The sequence below is a fragment of the Periplaneta americana genome, chromosome 7, assembly GCF_040183065.1.
Source record: "Periplaneta americana isolate PAMFEO1 chromosome 7, P.americana_PAMFEO1_priV1, whole genome shotgun sequence".
Lineage (NCBI taxonomy): Eukaryota > Metazoa > Arthropoda > Insecta > Blattodea > Blattidae > Periplaneta > Periplaneta americana.
The window spans coordinates 171,810,145-171,832,617 of record NC_091123.1 but is presented as its reverse complement, the minus strand read 5'-3'; the positions used below and the strand labels follow the sequence as shown (position 1 = coordinate 171,832,617).

Genomic DNA, 22,473 nt, shown 5'->3' with positions numbered 1-22,473 from the left:
TAAGAAAGTGCGAAGCTACAGATTGAGTTGTCTACGGTGGTGTTGCGGTTACCGTGTTGGCCATTGATCCGGGACGGAAGTCGATAAAATGCTTGAAATGTCTTCTTTCCGGAGCGGATCTGTAGGGCGAACACACATAAACAGGGCCGGATTTAGGTATAGTGCCACCACTAGGCAGTGCTAAAATTTGACGCCCCCAACTCCCACAAACACTCTACCAGGTCACAAAGTATACAAGCAGTGAAAATTTAACAAAAAGTTAAAGAACAGAATACTAACATATTAAAAAAATAAAAATAAAATAAATAATATTAATAATAATAATAGCATAACAAAATCGACACTAAACAAATGAAAATAATACCATAATAGAAAAAAAGGAAAGTAAAATACATTGGAATATAGTAAAAGCAACTCAGTTAGTAGAAATAGTTAACAGGGGAAACGTAAGGAAGAATACAACAAAATGGAATGTAATAAAATAATAATAAAAAAGAAGAAAAAATACGAAATATAAATAAAATCCACAATAAAAAGGGTATGATGATAAATTCATTTGGTGATCAAGAGAACAAAAAAGGGGAAAGGAAGAAAAAGAAAATATATATATATATATATATATATATATATATATATATATATATATTACAAAACTATCGCAGAGAAAAAGGGTTTATAATTCAAAGGAATCTGAATTTAAAAAGTGCAATTTTAATTTATTTTTGAAACTAGAAATTGTCCGACAGTCTCCAACATATATATTATTTAATGTACCGAAGTACATATGATATTTCCATGCAGATATTCTGCGTCATCATACGATGAAAGAGTAATGGAACGGAGAAAAATTCTCTCCGGCGCTGGGATTTGAACCCTGGTTTTCAGCTCTACGTGCTGATGTTTTATCCACTAAGCCACACCGGATACCACACCGGCGTCGGACAGAATCGTCTCAGTTTTAAGTTCCAACTCTTGGGTTCCCTCTAGTGGCCGCCCTCTGCACTACGTCATAGATATCTATGAACGAAGGACTGAAGTCCACACATGTGCTGAGGTGCACTCGTTATGAGTGACTAGTTGGCCGGGATCCGACGGAAAAAGCGCCGTCTTAAATCACAAGTGATTTACGCATATCATATATATTATTTAATGTACCGAAGTACATATGATATTACCATGCAGATATTCTGCGTCATCATACGATGAAAGAGTAACGAGTGCACCTCAGCACATGTGTGGACTTCAGTCCTTCGTTCATAGACAACTATGACGTAGTGCAGAGAGCGGCCACTAGAGGGAACCCAAGAGTTGGAACTTAAAACTGAGACGATTCTGTCCGACGCCGGGGTGGTATCCGGTGTGGCTTAGTGGATAAAGCATCAGCACGTAGAGCTGAAAACCCGGGTTCAAATCCCGGCGCCGGAGAGAATTTTCTCCGTTCCATTACTCTTTCATCGTAGTCTCTAACATGTTATGATAGAGTGTTCCAGAGATGAGCTGCAGAGACTGTGAAATATGAAGAGTAGAAGGATGTTCTGTATTTAGGAATGGACAGTGTGATACGGTGTTGTGAGCGAGTTCTATTTCGTGATATGAGGACAAATGTTGAAAACGAGAAGCTAAGTAGCTAGGGTTGGATTTCTATAGAATATTGAAGGGTAACGTGAGAGAGTGAATAGTTCTTCGTTCTTTGAGACGGACCCAGGACAGCGTATTTAGTGAAGGTGTGATACGGTCAGGTCTACGGACGTTGCAAATAAATCGAACGCATGCATTATGAACACGCTGTAGTCTGTCTGTCAGTCTCATGTTAAGGTCAGTGTAGAGAGTGTCGCAGTAATCAAAATGAGGCATCAAGAGCGACTGCACTAAATTCTTCTTGAGAACCAACATTTCGGATTCTGTTCAGTGTGCGAATTTTCATAAATGAGAATAATATCAATGTAATGAGTGTTTACCATTAGAGATTTTGTATTCTATTTAAAGAAATAATAATAATAATAATAATAATAATAATAATAATAATAATAATAATAATAATAATGATTTATTTTAGCTGGCAGAGTTAAGGCCGTAAGGCCTTCTCTTCCACACAACCAGCAAAAAGTGTATATACATATGCATGAACTTACAAAGAATTCAACAATTTGATTTAGATGAGAGTTACATGTATACAAGAGTTATTTACGAATTAAACAACAAAATACTATGAACTATTAATTAAACACTGAAATAAACTGGGTAGCAGAATTAAACTAAAATACATAGAATGTTAATATATTTCAAATTATATTAGATAATAGAAAGAGATTATTATGAGACAATTTTGAAAATGCAGCACAATCAGGATGATGTCTAAAGAAAAAAAGCAACAGTGTAGTCAGTAATATTTTAAATCAGTATGATTGGAGTGAAATGCTAATAAGGTTATCTTTTAAGCTGTTCTTAAAGGTGTTTGTTGTCTTGCAGCCCCTAATACTTTGTGACAAGGAATTCCATTGACGCGAGGTGGATATTGTAAAAGATGAGGAATAACAAGATGTTCTATGAAGAGGTATATTTAGCGTGCCACAGATAAGTGATCTGGTATTTACGTCGTGGTTAGAGTATAGATAAGAGAAACGAGACGAAAGGTAATTTGGTGTTGAGGTGTGCAGAATTCGAAAGAGTAAAGACAAAGAGTGTAAAGTTCTGCGTTCTTTAAGTCGGAGCCACGAGAGACTTGCGAAAGACGGTGATATGTGATCATATCGTCGGATGTTGCACACGTATCTGATGCACATATTCTGAGCTCGCTGTAACTTGACTGACAGTTCAGAACTTAGATCACTTAACAAAACGTCACAATAATCGAAGTGCGGCATTACTAGAGTTTGTACTAGGGTAAGTTTTAGTTGCTGGGGCAAGAAGTTTCTCAATCGACTCAAAGAGTGAAATTAATGGTAATAATAAGAATGGACAGGTGTTAGTTTCATTATAAGTAACAAATATTAATAAGTAATTAATCTGTTAAGCAAGAATTTATGTAACTTTCATCTAAATTAAGTTATTGTCCAACAACCCTTTACTTCCAGTTTCTAGCAACTGAAGAATGTCTTGTGTCAGGGTATAATGCGTAAATAAACTAATGGATGTCGAGTAAAGATCATCTCCAGTAAAATATAGTTGATACTTCAGCTGTCTGATGCGAAATGAGAAGTCCTATGCCAAATTACCAGTAACGTCATTGAGAGAATCCGAGAACAGAAACCGTTGAAGTTACCTCAATTAAATTATTGATGCACTATAGCTGATTCCCAAACTTCTGCTCTGCTTACTATAATTAAAACGTATCAGAATCCCTTTCAACACAAAGTGAAAATAAATATAGTTCCTACTGCCTGCTTTATTTAACATGGATCTCCAAGTAACCTGTGTACATATTATTTTGCACTCCGTATTTATTATTTATTGTGTGTGGCGTGTTATAAAATGATATGTGCTGCATATTCGGAATAGACGTGTCTCGTCTTTGAAGGTAGCCTATCTTTCTCGAGTTCCAGAGTTTTGAAATGGTCTCTCTAACGTCGTTTTCAGGTTCATCACAGATCAATACTTCGTTTTTATGATTGTCACTTCTGAGAATCCATTCTCCTATTGCGAAAGAAAGGGGAATCTTCAAAGATGTCTTGCTGCGGGAGAGAACTCTTAACTCGGGGTTCATCTAAAAATTCTAGCCGAGCTTTCTAGGAAATTGGGGTTTTGAAAAACAAGTCAGAATTCTATTCTTATTAAGGGGACACTTTTGTGATTTTTAAAACTTCTACAATTTTGTTCAAAATGTATTAATTTTAAACTACATAAACATGTATGTATGTATGTATGTATGTATGTATGTAAGTGTATTTATTTATTCACACTGCAAGTGGGTATATACCCGGTGTCAGTGGTAACTAATTACACTCAATAATGACAATTAATAATAAACATAACTAATAAAAACAATAATAATAATAATAATAATAGTAGTAGTAATAGTAATAATAATAATAATAATAATGAGCGTCCTAAATTAAATGAAGCATGGTCACTTAAAATAACATTTAAAATAAATCTAATTTGTATCTTAACCCTAAGTTCGAACTAAGACCCACGAGTGTGACAGGTTCATACCTGCACAAGTACCTTTCGGCACTACACTTATTTCGCTGTCAACTCACTCACTGCACTGATTCTACCTGATTTCACTAACACTTCTATACATTTCACTGTTCAAATACTTTGCACAGCCACTTCACTGACACCAACACACTTCACTTACACAATAGACTTCACTGACACAACACACTTCCTCACTGATAGAACACTTCAAATAACAAGATATCAATTACACCTTTTACAATACTATCATACATACAATACAATCATATATAGTGTTCTGTCCATGGGCAGGTCTTTCACTGCAAATCCAGCATTCTCCGATATTTCCAATTTTCTGTCTTTCTCTTAGTCTTCGCATATCATCCATTATATCTTAATGTCGTCTATCATCTGATATCTTCTTCTGCCCCTAACTCTTCTTCCGTTCACCGATCCTTCCTCTTTTGATATCATTATGTAAATCGTATCGGTATGTAATTACTTAAATTCGATTCAGTTGCATGTTCAACTATGTAAGTAAGTTTTAATCTTGGTTGAGTGTAAGAGAAGGCCATACGGCCTTAATTCTGCCAGGTTAAATAAAGGCATTATTATTATTATTGTTATTATTATTATTATTATTATTATTATTATTATTATTATTATTATTATTATTATCACAACTGTGGAGTAACGGTTAGCGCGTCTGGCCGCGAAACTAGATTCGATTCCCGGTCGGGGAAAGTTACCCGGTTGATGTTTTTTCCGGGGTTTTCCCTCAACCCAATATGAGCAAATTCTGGGTAAATTTCGGTGCTGGACCCCGGAATCATTTCACTGGCATTATCACCTTCACCTCATTAAGACGCTAAATAACCTAAGATGTTGATAAAGCGTCGTAAAATAAGCTACTAAAAATTATTATTATTATTATTATTATTATTATTATTATTATTATTATTATTATTATTATTATTATTATTATTGCTATTATTATTATTGTTATTGTTATTTTATTATTATTATTATTATTATTATTATTATTATTATTATTATTATTATTATTATCTAGCGTCGGAAGCCTGTATTAATTAAAGCTTGTCTTTGTTATTTAGCGCGGTGTAGTTAACGAAATGTCTCTTTGTCTGCAGGTCAGCAATTCTACTTCACGAATCCTCAACAGCAGCAAGCGCCTCGCTTCCTCTCCGGATTCCAACAGCCGCCGTCGCCTCCGCAGTATGAAGACTTCTTCCAGCCACAACCTCCGGACTCTTACAGTCCGTTCCGCCAGGCAGACCCACAGTTCAACTACTCGCCTCAGCCGTCCCCTTTCCAGCTGCCTGTAAGCAACAGCGCTCCGCAGTCCTTCTCGACCTTCCAGCAGGGCAGCCAGGTGCCTCGACCTGCAAGTCAGGACGTCCTGTACCACCTCCAAGCCAGCCCTCAGAACTTCAACAACTACCGGCAGCAGGACTTCCCTAGACCGCCTCAGCAGTTCCAAGACCAGACGACTCATAGGAACACCCAGCGGGCACCGTCCTTCCTCGACCAGATAACCCTGAGCCCTAGCGGGTTTTCCGCGTCAGTCCCTCCCCCTCACAGGGACCACAGACTTCTTCAAGCGTATCCCCAGGGATTGGTCGATCAGTTCGACTCCTCACAAAAGTCTCGACCTCCTACAGCCCCTGATAATAGGCGACCTCATGATTTCCCCTCCGAACCAGAGGACGTAGGTTTGAGCACTTTCGTCGACCAAAACTTGGAGGTGGACGAAAAGTCGACGGAGAACCCTAAAACCACGTCTAGGTCCAGGGAAAAGGAACACAACGGCGATGCAGCGCTCAGAAAGAAGCCGGGCACGAGACCCCAGCCCGGGTCGAGAGGAAACTTCCTTTCTCCTCAGAGATCGCGAGGACAACTAACCAGCGAGACCAACCAGAAAAGAGGAGAGAGTATCAGAAGTACACCGAGGGAAGTAGAAGAACCTTTTACTAGGACTAGAGTACGGTCCCCATCCAAGTCTCCAGAAAGTCGTTTGCGTAGTACAACTCCACCACCAAGCGTTACACACAGGTCTCGAAGTCGATTCTCCCCCACTACTAAAGCATCTACCAAAGTTCGTCAGTTTCACATTAGACCCAACAAAGTTCCTTTCGCTCCAAAACGACCGTCGCATACTACTTCTACCACAGAAGCTGTAGAGTATGAGGAAGAAGAGGAGGAGGAAGAAGAAGAAGTTCCATCTTTACAGAACTCTGAACCCGCGGCAGATGAGTCTAAAGCAGAAGATGATCACAAGCCTGAAGCAGAAGTTGCCACCAACACTACGATGCCTGCTGTCGACTCGGAGGAGTCAGAAACCGATAAGGAACCCACCACCACACTACAGGAGGAGCTCACGACAGACACACAGGAAAACACGACGTTTCCAGTGACTGGGAATACGGGCACAACAGACAATGAAGCCCTGACGTCCACTCTCCCAGAAGAACCCACGACACTGATGAAGGAAAGCGAGGAAGAATCGACCGATGTCTCCACAGAACAGCACGTTCATGACAACAGCAGTACCTTCGAAGTCCTCACAATGAATCCAGGACATACTCTAGTCGAGGAAGATAACTTCAAGGGATTTGTAGATAGTGTTCTCATTGACGCTACAGATGCCCCACAGGTGCCAACTATTTCTGAAGAAGCATCAACTGAAGTCGTCACACCTGAGCCAAAACCACTTGGAGTTTCTGTAGTTACAACGAAGAGTGTGATAAATGGAACTATGTTTGCTGTACCATCACCACCTGTAGTAGAGCAGATAGTGACGCCCATGCCGGAGGTAACAAGCCCCACAGAGAGCTGGGTGATTGTGGCATCAGTCCAGACGAGTCGGAGTGTGTCTGGTGCCAGATTTCTGCCATCGAGTGCAGTTAAGCAGGAAGAGCGCCCAAAGTCTTTGTCAGGCAAGACACCTCCTGCAGACAATACTACATCAAGCCCAGAACAGAAGCACAGCACGGAGAGCATAATTGATAAACTGTACCAGGTGGAATCTGAGCTGTCAAGTGGCATCTTGACTGGTGGGTTCCGTACAGGAGGGAAGAAGTTGCAGCTTGAAGTTTTGACAGACATGTCGGAGTCTAATTCCAGTACTACTACTACCACAACCACTACCACTACTACCACCACTAATACTCCTCCGACCACTACAACCTACAAGTCTCCTGTATTCATTCGAAAATTTTCTCCTAGAACAACAGCAAAACCAAAGAAAGTCGCAGCTATATTTGATAGCTTACCCATGGATGATCTATCAGGGTTTCTCCCTCCTGGATTTAAGCAAAGGAGCCCAGGTCGACGAACCACTACCACTACTGCATCATCTATAGACCTTATGGACTATCCTCAAGGCGATGAACCACCAAAAACAAACATCACTAGTGGAAGATCGTCTGGTCTTAGTAGCTTGAAGAATCGGGTAAAAATAGAGGATATACATAACTCCAGCACAACAGAAAAGTCAAAGCCTTCGGGACACAATTCAGCTGAGAAACAACCAAAGAGAATCGAAGATCTATTCAGCAGGATTAAACTTGATGATGTCAGTGCGTTACTGCCACCTGGATACAAGCCTCCAGTTGAGGGCCCAACGAATACGACGAAACCAAAGGGAATAGAGGGATTGCTGAATAAGGCAAAACCTGTAGACGTGAGTGCATTCTTGCCACCAGGGTTTAAACTTAGTACTGAAGAGCCAGCATCAGCAAAATCTAAGCTTGAAGATTTGTTGAACAAGGCAAAGCCAAGAAATGTGAGTGCCTTCCTGCCTCCGGGATTCAATACTACGTCCGAGAGATCGACAAATAAACCAAAAGGTGTAGAAGGATTGTTAAATAAAGCCAAACCAGTAGATATAAGCGCCTTCTTGCCTCCAGGATATAAACCTACAGCTGATGAACCAACTACAGCGAAATCTAAAGGTGTGGACAGTTTGCTAAGTAAAGCCAAACCAGTGGATATCAGTGCTTTCCTGCCCCCTGGATTCAAACCTGACTCTGAGGAGCCAACCACTGCTAAACCTAAAGGCATAGATTCTTTGTTGAACAAAGCAAAACCAATGGATATCAGCGCCTTCCTGCCGCCTGGGTTTAAGTTGATGACGACTACTACCACACAGAAAACTACTTCCGTGTCTAACACTACGGAGGCTACAACTACGGCTGCTGATGCGTTCAAAGTGAAGTTTCCAACTAGACCAGGAGTGACCCGAAAACCTCTTGTGACAACACATAAGCCGGCAGTGCAGGGACCAGGAGTTCCCAAGCCCAAGATCAACGCCGGGTGGCCCACAAGGTCAGCTGAAATTCATCTACAATAGTCATTATGAAAATTTGTACATAATGGACCAAAAAAAAGGCACAAAATTAGAAATACTCTATTTTCGGAAATACGTAACATTAATTTATAATGAATACACTGTTGGAAAGAGTAGACTTTAAAGATGAGCAGGACGCTTTATTATGTTTTTGGGCTCAATTAAAATCTTATGGAGGTCAATGCACAGTGATGCGAGAAATGTGGTTTTTGAAGAAAATTATTACTTCAAAATTCAGAAACTGAATGTTGGTCAAATTAATAATAATAATCTTTCAAATAATCAAAATTAAAAATGATGCTCTGTGTGACCGCCATTTGCCCGCACAACCATTTGTAGGCGTCTTCCCCATTACCCAATAGCACTGGATATCTGTCTTTGATCAAGCCGGTCCCAACATTCAAGAAGGCTTTATCTTAAATGTTAAATATTACGAATTCTTGTTTTGTAGTAAACTGCTTTTTGTAGTTGACTCCATACAAAATAGTCCATAGGATTAAGATCTCCTTTGAAACTCCAGCAGAAACCAATCAGAGAATTTGAGAAATGCCATCTTTCACGCAATAATCTCTCAGGAGGAATATCATATCCGTATCTTGCTAATCAATCGTTGTACACTTGAAACAGACCATTCTGGCTGAGCGTAGTTTTTACAATTTCACGGGCAGATAAATTAACATATTGGTGCAAATGTTTAATGAAAATCTAGTCTTCGTTCGTTAAGCGACCCATCATTCACAAAATGAGAACTCAACACTGAAGAAAACAAATGACGATAGCACAACAAATGGCTTGGCCTGCTGAACTCGTAAGACCATAATGCTTAGTTAGGCATAAACGATCGATTTTGCACTGCCTTACAAAAAAGAAAAAATAACATATAATAAATGGTAAAAAATTAAATATTACACTACGAGGACTGTGAAATTTTCCTGTGAAATAAACTTTCAAGTGAAATCATTAGCTACTGGAATATAACCATTTAAATTTTGTGCCGTTTTTGGCCTACTGTGTACATCACTCATGGCCTATTATAAATCACTGTTACAATATTACAGGAATATTTTCGAATGTTTTGTGAAGCACATTTTACTGTAATTTATAGCTACAGTAACTACTTTCTGTAATTTTATACTTTTGTAATTTGTACTTTCGTGAAATAGACTCCTGCTGTTTCAGAATTAATACCCGCGTTTGAAACCAAAATGCCCACAATGCATCATGTTAGTAAAGATTGAAAGTTTTTAATATATCTTTTGATCAGATTTCAAAGACTGTAAATCACTGTTCTTGAAGCTAGCGACTGCTCGGTAAATCATCTGACGACTTTTCGTAGCTAGACTTCAATGTTCTTTTAATGGAAATTGTAAGATTTTTAGTGTACAAAATTGCTGTCATTAGTTTCCTCATTCTGTTAAAGCTTCACTATAGCGAGGGGACTTACCACTAGGCTATCTAGATCATAGCCTAGAGGCCGCAAGTCCAGAGGAAACACACAAAAATGAAGCACTAAAGCGTCAGAAATGAGGAAGCTTGTTAATCATGATGATGACGACTATAATAATAATAATAATAATAATAATAATAATAATAATAATAATAATAATAATGGCACGGTCAAAAACCGAAGATATCATAGGAGCTCAAATTCGAAAAATATTCCTCTGATTATAACCATATCATTATTACTATTAACTTCATAATTTGAAAAAACCATTAATAGACAACTTACAAAATTCTTGTCAAGCATTTCATATTCCTTAATACTCCTAATTTCCGAAAAGTTGTCTTCCCAAATTTGATAAATCTCCCTCTGGTTATAACCATATTATTATTCATATTACCTTTGTAATTTGAAACAACCATTAATGAACAACTTACATAAGCTCTTATCAAGCATTTCATATTTGTTAATACTCCTAAATGTAGGTTAGCAATTTCCGAAAAATTGTCTTTCAAATATGATAAATCTCCCTCTGATTATAACCATATTATTATTCGTATTATCTTCATAATTTGAAACAACCATTAATAGACAACTTACACAAGCTCTTGTCAAGCATTTCGTATTCGTTAATACTTTTAAATGTAGGTTAGTAATTTCCGAAAAATTTTCTTCCAAATTTGATAAATCTCCCTCTGATTATAACCATATTATTATTCGTATTATCTTCATAATTTGAAACAACCATTAATAAACAAATTACACAAGCTCTTGTCAAGCATTTCATATTCGTTAATACTCCTAAATTTAGATTAGCAATTTCCGAAAAATTGTCTTCCAAATTTGATAAATCTCCCTCTGGTTATAACCATATTATTATTCGTATTATCTTCATAATTTGAAACAACCATTAATAGACAACTTCCACAAGCTCTTGTCAAGCATTTCATATTCGTTAATACTTTTAAATGTAGGTTAGTAATTTCCGAAAAATTTTCTTCCAAATTTGATAAATCTCCCTTTGATTATAACCATATTATTATTCGTATTATCTTCATAATTTGAAACAACCATTAATGAACAACTTACACAAACTCTTGTCAAGTATTTTATATTTGTTAATACTCCTAAATGTATGTTAGCAATTTCCGAAAAATTGTCTTCCCAAATTTGATAAATCTCCCTTTGGTTATAACCATATTATTATTCGTATTACATTTATAATTTGAAACAATAATTAATAGACAACTTACACAAGCTCTTGTCAAGCATTTCATATTCGTTAATACTTTTAAATGTAGGTTAGTAATTTCCGAAAAATTTTCTTCCAAATTTGATAAATCTCCCTCTGATTATAACCATATTAGTCCACACCTGTGGAGTAACGGTCAGCGCGTTCGGCCGCGAAACCAGGTGGCCCGGGTTCGAATCCCGGTCGGGACAAGTTACCTGGTTGAGGTTTTTTCCGGGGTTTTCCCTCAACCCAATACGAGCAAATGCTGGGTAACTTTCGGTGCTGGACCCCGGACTCATTTCACCGGCATTATCACCTTCATTTCATTCAGACGCTAAATAACCTAGATGTTGATACAGCGTCGTAAAATAACCCAATAAAATAAAAATAACCATATTATTATTCGTATTATCTTCATAATTTGAAACAACCATTAATGAACAACTTACACAAACTCTTGTCAAGTATTTTATATTCGTTAATACTCCTAAATGTACGTTAGCAATTTCCGAAAAATTGTTTTCCCAAATTTGATAAATCTCTCTTTAGTTATAACCATATTATTATTCGTATTACATTCATAATTTGAAACAATAATTAATAGACAACTTACACAAGCTCTTGTCAAGCATTTCATATTCGTTAATACTCCTAAATATAGGTTAGTAATTTCTGAAGAATTGTCTTCCGTTCATTAAAGTATATTAAACAGAATAAACGTATTTGAATTGCTAACTGGGAGTTGAATTGATTTCTACTCTTCTAATGTTCAGTCAATCATTTATTGAACAATTAGATCTGCTTTAAATACATGCGTTTGTGTAACCTATTCATTTGGCTATAGTTAAATTAATCTCTCTTGAATAGTGTAATCAATTAAGGCTTCAAAATGTTGTAATTGTTAATATTAGGTATTTTTTTGTTACTTCAATAAATATTTACGCTGCAGTACTTCCATAACATGAAAAAAAAAAAAAACATAACATTTAACTTGGATGTTTATCAGAGCTACTACAGAGTTTACTGGATGGCCAACTCCTTCCACAACTCCGATATCAATAGAGAAGCTCCTGGAAATGGCTAGAACAGCAACAACAAGTACCAGCTCCACCACCACGACTAGTACTACGACAACAACCACCACGACCACCACAACTACCACCACTCCTCGACCCACAACTCCAGGAATATGCACTGAGGATTGTGATTTGGCGGGAACTGTGAAGCTCGTGGCTGGAGTCAAGTGGGTGCCGGAGCTTCTGGATCACAATACTCGGGAGTGGCAGGACCTAGCCAATGATGTGCAGCAACAGGTAATTTACAGGTTCAACGTCACTAAACCTTTCAGTAATGATTCACTTTAGTTTATATTGAACATCCATTATTTTAAGACTCAACAAATACCGTAACTAGAATACAAAACTTCCGCAAGTGTGGAAATGTAATACAGGGTGATCCGTTTGGGTATGGACAAAATAAAAACACCGTAAAACATTTACTACTGAACTTTATTTCTTGAAACTTTGTGCATGCAACACAGAAAGGTGGCAGATTCCTCAGATCTGAACACGACCCCCATTGCGCACCCTGCACAACTCATAACGGTGATGCAATTCAGCCCATGTCCGTTGTAACATAAGAGAGGTGATTTGTTGAAAAGCTTGAGTAATTTTTACTCTCGGATCATCAATGTTCCTGGGTTTTTGTGAATAGACAATGTCTTTAACAAAACCCCACACGAAGAAGTCAAGATGGGTTAGATCTGGGGAGTTTGGAGACCAAGTCAAGAGATAGCTGCTTCTCGTACTGGGTTTCGCCTGCGACTTCATGAATGTTTTTTTTTTTTAACACAGAACTTGTTTCTACAAATGTTCGATACTACAACATTATGGAATCGCATTTAGATACATTACGTACACTATACTCACGTCGAAATTCTCTTTGAACTGTTTTAACACTCTCAAATTTAGCATAGCAAAGAACACATTGTTCCGCTGTTGATTTGTAGCAGACATTTTATTCATCTACGATTTTCATTTGTCCTTTCAGATTATGCATTGTTGATTGTCATATATGGAAACTCCCATCTTTTAATCATAATATAACTAGCAAGAAATTTTTCCTACTATCATAATAGCTTTGTAATAATAAAGTATTATTATCCATACCCAAACGGATCAGACTGTATTATTATACCATTTTAAAAAGAAGAAAAATATCCACAAAATTTCTGAGGAATTGATCTTACAAAAGAGATACTCAACTTGTCAGAAAGAAATACTGTATATTTCTATATCATTAGCAAGAACTAATGACCTAGTTATCTAATCTAAAAACAAGCATCCAATTTTCCAGTGCAGTTTAGCAGAGGCGATCTTCACACTTGTCAAGTTACATACAAAATAAATCGCAATATATAAAGAATTCCCATTTGTTTACGTTCATATGTTCGACATAGGAATCCAAACATCACAAAGGTCATCAACTTTTTTTTTACTAATGGCGAACACGTAACTGTTCGTCGTTCACCAATATGAAGTCAGTTGAATACTCCAATTTACCGTCAGTCTTCCCCAGAGTGCGTCATAGGAGACTGGTCTACACTACATCCGCTTTCTCGCCCAAATTTGAATATCCGACTCGTGAATTCGATTATCAAGTTTACTGCATTTTCCAAGTCCTAGAATACCAAATAGCGCAACCTGTTCAACAAATCTCCTCTATTTTATTTATTTATTTATTTATTTATTTATTTATTTATTTATTTATTTATTTATTTATTTATTTATTTATTTATTTATTTATGTATTTATTTATTTCATTTATTTATTAATTTTTTATTTATTTCATTTATTTATTTATTTGTTTATTTCATTAATTATTTCATTTATTTCATTTATTTATTTATTTATTTAATTCATTTATTTATTTATTTATTTATTTGTTTATTTCATTTATTTATTTGTTTATTTCATTTATGTATTTATTTATTTCATTTATTTATTTCATTTATTTGTTTATTTCATTTATTTATTTGTTTATTTCAATTATTTATTTGTTTATTTCAATTATTTATTTGTTTATTTCAATTATTTATTTGTTTATTTCAATTATTTATTTGTTTATTTCAATAATTATTTATTTATTTATTTCATTTATTTATTTATTTATGTATTTATTTCATTTATTTATTTATTTATTTCATTTATTTATTTATTTATTTATTTATTTATTTCATTTATTTATTTGTTTATTTCATTTATTTCATTTATTTATTTATTGTGTTTATTTATTGTGTTTATTTATTTGTTTATTTCATTTATTTGTTTCATTTATTTATTTGTTTATTTCATTTACTTATTTATTTGTTCATTTCATTTATTTGTTTCGTTTATTTATTTGTTTATTTCGTTTATTTATTTGTTTATTTCATTTATTTGTTTATTTCATTTATTTGTTTCGTTTATTTATTTGTTTATTTCGTTAATTTATTTGTTTATTTCATTTATTTATTTGTTTATTTCATTTATTTGTTTCGTTTATTTATTTGTTTATTTCATTTATTTATTTGTTTATTTCATTTATTTGTTTCGTTTATTTATTTGTTTATTTCATTTATTCATTTGTTTATTTCAATTATTTATTTGTTTATTTCAATTATTTATTTGTTTATTTCATTTATTTATTTGTTTATTTCATTTATTTGTTTCGTTTATTTATTTGTTTATTTCATTTATTTATTTGTTTATTTCATTTATTTATTTGTTTATTTCAATTATTTATTTGTTTATTTCATTTATTTGTTTATTTCATTTATTTGTTTATTTCATTTATTTATTTGTTTATTTCAATTATTTATTTGTTTATTTCAATTATTATTTATTTATTTATTTTATTTATTTATTTATTTCATTTATTTATTTTTTTATTTCATTTATTTATTTCATTTGTTTATTTATTGTGTTTATTTATTTGTTTATTTCATTTATTTGTTTCGTTTATTTATTTGTTTATTTCATTTATTTATTTCATTTATTTATTTATTTCATTTATTTATTTCATTTATTTATTTATTTATTTCATTTATTTATTTATTTATTTCATTTATTTATTTATTTATTTATTTTATTTATTTATTTGTTTATTTTATTTTTTATTTCATTTATTTATTTATTGTGTTTATTTATTTGTTTATTTCATTTATTTGTTTCGTTTATTTATTTGTTTATTTCATTTATTTATTTATTTCATTTATTTATTTATTTCATTTATTTATTTATTTATTTATTTATTTATTTATTTATTTATTTCATTTATTTATTTGTTTATTTCATGTATTTATTTATTTGTTTATCTCATTTATTTATTTATTTGTTTATTTCATTTATTTATTTATTTACTTCATTTATTTATTTGTTTATTTCATTTATTTATTTATTTATTTCATTTATTTTTTTTCATTTATTTATTTATTTCATTTATTTATTTATTTATTTCATTTATTAATTCATTCATTAAGTTTTTATATATTTATTTATTTGTTTTATTCTTTAATTTATTAATTCATTCATATTTTATTTATTCATTCATTTTATGATCGAGTTTACCCCACTTTACAGTCGGTACTGTATCCAGTTCTGACACGGCCTAGTTTTAGCTTCTTATTCAGCTTTTACACGATACTTAATTTACACGCACTTGCTGTTAATATGACGTAGATGCGAACAATTAATGAACACACACACACAATTTTATTGATAAAAATGTTAATTTCAATTAACAAAAAGAATTGTGCCTTTATTTACAATACGTAATAAACTAATGTAGCCTTGGTTTCATTTGAATAAAATCATTAACTGGCTTATCTTTTATTTCTTAAGCCTTTACAAAAGTGGAACATTTTAATATTAAAAGTACAGTTATCACATATTTGTTCTTTAGTAGCACTATTCAATTCACCAATTTTTTTTTAACCTTACACTTGTGGGTTGCACTCCTCTTATTTCTACCCAAATGACGCCTCTGTTTAGCTGAAAATGAGTTATATTCAGTCGAGGAAAACCACGGAAAATCCTAAACCAAATTGGTCGACACTGGGGATCGAACCCGGTACCTTCAAGTGCCAGTTCACTGCGTTACCACTGTCTTGTAATATTGCATAGTCATTTCAAATAAAATCATAATTAAATAAAGGTAATACATTCCTTATTTGAATATGAAATCACACTATCATTTCCACATAAAACTTGGAGTAATCGTACTATTAATTTCAGTTGCAGTCTACTATACGAGTAAAACTCTATTTTCCATGAAATACTAATGAGATTCAATTTTAATTTTAAGTTTTATAGTTTCCTGGGGTCCTGCATATATTCTTTCTTTGAATTATTCAGCAATTAAGTCGTTTTAATTGAGAAAATGATTTTTGTTTCAGCTGGAAACAGTGTATCGTAAATCAGACACACTTGGAAAATGGTTCAAGAAGATTCGCATTGACTCATTCAGGTAAAAACTCCCAAGGATTACAAATGTATGTAGGTAACATAAAAATCAACCAAGCATGATCGGTGAGAGAATATTAGTGTTGGCTTCAAAGCTCAAACATTCAAAGTTTTTCGAAATATTTCGTTGATTGTGGCACAGTAATATATTATCTTACAATATTCTTTAAACTAAAAGATTATTAGCTCAATACACGTCGCTCATCTAGGATAGAATGTATTTAGGTTAGGTTAGGTTAGGTTAGATTAGATATTGGGTAGCATATACAGAACTTATACCTCAAAAAACGAGAAGAAAATATGACATTAATTTGATTCCGATAATAGTTTAGAAGAATAGAACTTAGTCTCATTGATGTGATACTTATTAAATATGAAATTTTACTTCATTTACTTTTAACACTTATATAATCACTGATTAACTTTATAACTTCTTTACTGTATAAACATTAGGAAATTACATTGTCCGAAACCTAGCAACCTTCACTAGACTTTGGACAATGAAGAATATCACTTCGAAACTAGTCAAACAAATAATTTTCTAATGTTAACACAGTGAAAAAGTTATAAAGTCAATCAGTGATGAATTTTAAATAAACAAGACGCAAATTAACACCACTAATTTCAAGCATTGTCAAGAATGGTGTCTTCTCCTTATTACAAAATAATTCTAAGCTGGGTTATAATAATCACTAAAACTTAGATATATAAAAATTCAGTTGTTTTCTGCAAATTCAGCTTTCACTTCCTCTCATAGGCATCTTCAGGTTTTCATGAATTTTTAACAAGGATAAGATGTAAATACATCCATTGGCTTCATCTCTGTTCTTCTGTAATCAAATTAATTGTAATATAATAATAATAAATTTAGCTTCCCTTATGAAAAGGTTGCCAGATTTGACAAAGTGTATTACATAATTTGGAAATACACCTAAAAGGTAAAATGATATACATTTGAAACGGTTAGGGAATCGAATATACAAAATGTCAGAAAAATTTACACCTAAGTAGCGTTTGTGCTCATTTACAGTTAAGAAAGGGGTGAAAAAAAATCATCAGATAGGTTAGAATGATTTGAATGCCATATACCGCGAGAAAAATAATAGTACGGATTTGTTGGCATTGATATCTAAACAAATCAACAGCCATCGGTTAAGATAACTTAAAATTTCCATTATCACTCCCATGCATACCGGTATCGTCGTTGTTCCTGCAATAACTCCTATGTGCAAAATATAAAATTTTTCAGTAGGAAGAAAAAACACATTTATTCATTCTATGGCAATGCCACATAAGAGATCGTGAATTCTTACATTTTCGAAAGAAAGAAATATAATTAGCCTACATATAGGAGATTGTATGATTTACTGCATCACTATTTAAGTTATTTAATAGAGCAAAAATCTGAAAATGTGTAAATATGTCACATAGGAGATATTGCAGGAACAATGACAATGTTTTTTTTAACATTTCTACATACTTTTATACATATTTTAATATTTATCTTGTTATATAATAATCAGTAAGCCTACTGTAGCACTCCTTTGCTGAAAGAGAATAATATGAATAATTGATTAAATGACGATCTTACTCGTGTTAATTGTGTAAGCATGTGCGTCTTACAGCTGTTTCGGTGCTTCTTCACACCATCCTCAGAGTCTACTAGATCTCGGCGTCATCTCGAACTTCGCTGCCTGTTGTGTGGGTGTGTTCGGTTGTTGAAAATTGTTGAAATGTGGTGTCAAATAGTGTGTGTGTTCTGATCAAATTCTCAACACACAGATCAATTTCAGAACATACAAACTATTTGACACCACATTTCAACACTTTTCAACAATCGAACGCATCCACACAACAGGCAGTGAAGTTCGAGATGACGCCGAGATCTAGTAGACTCTGAGGATGGTGTGAAGAAGCACCGAAACAGCTGTAAGACGCACATGCTTACACAATTAACACGAGTAAGATCGTCATTTAATCAATTATTTTTATTAAAGTGTTAAAAGTAGTGTTCGAAAGATTCAACATGGAGAATAATATGAGCAAAAGTATAATCATGCTGTCATAATGGTACATTGTGTTCATTACTATTCTACATAAATCTCTGCAGGAAAAAACCTCTAGCAAAGTTCTTTAATTGCACTAACTTGCAGTGGCGTAGCGTCAATGTAAGCTAAAAAGCTCAGCTTTCCCAGTTAATGACAATTTCATAATAAACCTGCAGTTTATGAACAAAATTATTTATTAATTTTAATAGAGTTTATATTCATGCGTTAAATATTGTGATGCGGCAGTTCAGGATGATTTGTGATGCAGCAGTAAACAAGAAGCCTGCACACACCAGCTTCCAAGCAGACTCATTCTTCTGTGTAACCCACCCCGCAGATTTTCCATCCCTTTCTAACTAAACTACTGTACCCTAGTCGCAAGGCTAGCAAGAAGCTAGCTTTGACATTGAAAATAAGTAGTTTCCGAGTTATCCCTTTTCGTCAGTTGTGTTCAGTTGAAGTGTTAGTGTGCACTGTGACTGATATAATAAATAATGAGTGAAATAACGGTTCCTGACACCAATTTACTTGAATTTTTAGGACAGTTCTATTATCAAGTCTGACTTACGAACAAAAGTGTGATCTAAAAAACAAATGACCGACTCCCTTGCTGTCAATGAAGGACACAACCAAAAGACAGACGCATATTTGCGTGATTATACTAATACTGTATCTATTGACCGTTAATATTGTGATTTATCTAAGTATGACAGGGAGTGAGCTAATGTTATAGTATACTTGTCTATTTGTTAGAGATATGTGTAAACCATGAAATCATATTTTACTACGTACCATTTGAGGTCATGCCTTATTGGTGTTACTTACGAGGTTCCAACCAATCTTCAACTGCTGACTTGACATTGACTACTATTTATTTTAAGACTATATTTTTGTAATACGTTTCCTCATATTGCATGAAAGACAACTCGAATTAGCTTCCCCTGCTCAAAATTTCATGCTACGCCACTGCTAACTTGATACTTGTCATGATATAAACATACACGGAACACGTGGTTACAGAAAGAAATTAAATTTTAAATAAGTCGTGACTAGAAGAATATAAAAAAGCTTTGTAAGTTCATGTTTTTAATATCATTAATACTATTACAGCAGTAATACTGATACAAATGCTGTGGACTCCCAGCCGGCTGCAGAAAGTGTTTTGGTGGACTACTTCGTGGAACTAACAGAGATTGGACAAAGAGTGGATACGCAGGAGATGAAGACTCTGTTCCACAACAGTCTCACTGCAGCCTCAACAGAAAGCAATGACAACACTGCCGTCAGTAGCAAACTGCAGCTTGGAAGCTTCATGGTGGACCCCAAGTACACAGACTTCATAGGCAAGTTGATTTATAGTCTGGCTCTTCACTACTTCATTCTTAACTCTTGAAAATATAAGTGATAACAATAAAAAGATTGTTTTATATAGACGAGGAGAGCATGCTGATTATAAAAGTCACTTATTCACATGGAGACATTGATATATAAGAGCAGGGCATTTCATTACGAAAAAAGCAATAAACATGAAGACAAATTAATAGCGGTTTGTTTATTCATTTCAAAAAACTAATGGTAACATTGCATGCTGGTACACACAACACAGTGGCGGCTCCTGCATATTTCTTAAGAGGAGGAAAGAAGTTAACAGCACAAAATGACACCTTCTTGAGAGAAACATGCTACAAATTAGCCTACATGCATACATGTAAGACCAGGTAGTGTTGGGGTTGGCCTTCTGTTTTGTATAGCAATAATCTGTTCCTGTAAACTGAGTTTCCTAAATTGTCCAAAATATAATATGTTTTCACTTCCATTCATTATTGAATAATTGCACAAATTAAGAATTACAAGGAAATTCACAACCTCGCAGCATTTTTCGCGCACACTACAACATCACACGTGTTGGAAGAGACTAGGTACTAACACGTAACTGGAACCATTTTACGAAATCGGAATGAGAAATAATCTGTTACGAAAGCGAGAACATTGCACCCACCTACGTGGTCTGTGTTGCCACATGTACATTTTACAAGTTCAGTATCAGATGCTTTTGAAAAATGTCAGTTCTTGTAAAATAATACTGCCATTATTGTTCAAAGCTGCCGGTGGTCGATTAATTTGTTTATGTTAAAAATAATGTAGTTTGGAGTACTATCAATTTCAAATATATTTGTACAAAACTGACAACTTGGCTGTCGCCCTGTCCAGTAGACAATGAATGGAAGTGAATTTCAGAGGCCAAAAAGATCTGCAATAATGATTTAACAGACCTATCGGTAAAGAAGAAAGTAAAATGCATTCCAAATGATCTAAAAGTTCTCCAAAGTATTAAAATGACCAAAAAATGCCGAAATAAAGTATAAAAATAACTTATTAGTTCAAAAACGTCAAAAAATGCAAAAAATGCAATATAAGAAATTACTTTTTTACGTTGATATTAACATAGAAAGGATTTCTATATTATTAGGCACCATCCTAATGTGAAAAATAAAAAGATGACTTTTCATCAACATCTGCCTCCCTACTCATAAACTATAAGTAAATTTTAATATCATTTCTATAATGTATTACAAATCTTTGACTTCTCCAAACCTGAAGGACTGTAGGCTATTTAGTGAACTGATTTTTTATAAGTTTTGTAAAAACTATTTGCATATTAATTTTAGTTCATAAAGTTCACTATTATCTCCTTAGAACTGCCCTGTATCATACAATGTTTGAATATCCAATTTAGACTTCTTTTTCTTATAATTTTTCAGTGTTAGCAAAGCAAGTTAACCCAACTGTTGGTTATGCTAATGAAGATGTCTTCCTACCCCAGTGGGCTATTGCTGGAATTGTGATTGGATTGGCTTCCCTGCTGTTTGTCATAATATTTGGTGTTACAGTTGTAAGTATAACACAGTTATAGGGTACACCAGATTTAGAACATTACTGATCAGCAGCATTTCTACCTGCAGTTATGCTACTGACTTCTGTCATGTTGCCTGCAGGGTAGTCTCAAAAGTACTTCTTGGACAATTATTCATAAATTACGGTACTGGTACCACTAATTGTCATCGCATTAAAATATAAATGAAATATACATACAGTAAAACCCCGATAAGACGCTGTTCAAGGGACCGGGTGTAAACTGCGTATTAACCGGGACTGCGTATTAGGCGGGTATACTAATTTTGACTTATGTACAGTATCTATTAGCACTTTTCTTTGTTGAAATACATGATTAATGAAAGGTAATATAGTATTACTCCATTATGTAATTACTATACTGTACGTCAAAGACATTTACAATATGTACTGTACTTAATTCTTTCGAAAAAAAGTCATTTATAGTTGTTTGCCATGTGCGTGTTCTCCAAGTCTTCATGTTCACCACATTTCAGTTTCCTGCGATTATATCTTCCCGACGACGTCGCAGCTGTAGTGATTGAGTCGCGATTTTTTATTATCATTCTTAATATCGATGATGGGATTCCTAATGAATCAGAGAGTTGTTTTTGAGTAAGAGTACTGTTCTCATCGTACTTTCGTAAGATTTCCAATTTTTCCGACACAGAAAGCGCTTTTCGTTTAACACTCATTGTAATGACAATCACAGACACTTCAATACACTAAAGGACAACAAACTGCCCAGCAAAAATTTCCAGAATTTTATTACGGCCGAGTGAGGAATGCTGTTTGAGAGAGAGGGTTAGCAAGAGGGTGAGGTATTGTAACTGTATGTAGGCTTTAACCACGCAGATAAGGAGTCG

At 34.0% G+C, this 22,473-nt stretch overlaps 1 protein-coding gene across 1 annotated transcript in view; it reads left to right on the top strand.

The window, feature by feature from the left end:
• Positions 1–5,263: 5,263 nt before the first annotated feature.
• Positions 5,264–22,473, top strand: part of LOC138702814 (uncharacterized) — a gene marked incomplete at its 5' end in the record, with an annotated part of 38,684 nt that continues 21,474 nt past the window's right edge. Inside the window, 5 exons of the mRNA XM_069830112.1 lie at positions 5,264–8,466; positions 12,173–12,479; positions 16,601–16,671; positions 19,826–20,058; positions 21,478–21,608. Of these exons, the coding sequence (XP_069686213.1) occupies positions 5,264–8,466; positions 12,173–12,479; positions 16,601–16,671; positions 19,826–20,058; positions 21,478–21,608 (3,945 nt within the window). The remainder of the gene's footprint in view (positions 8,467–12,172; positions 12,480–16,600; positions 16,672–19,825; positions 20,059–21,477; positions 21,609–22,473) is intronic.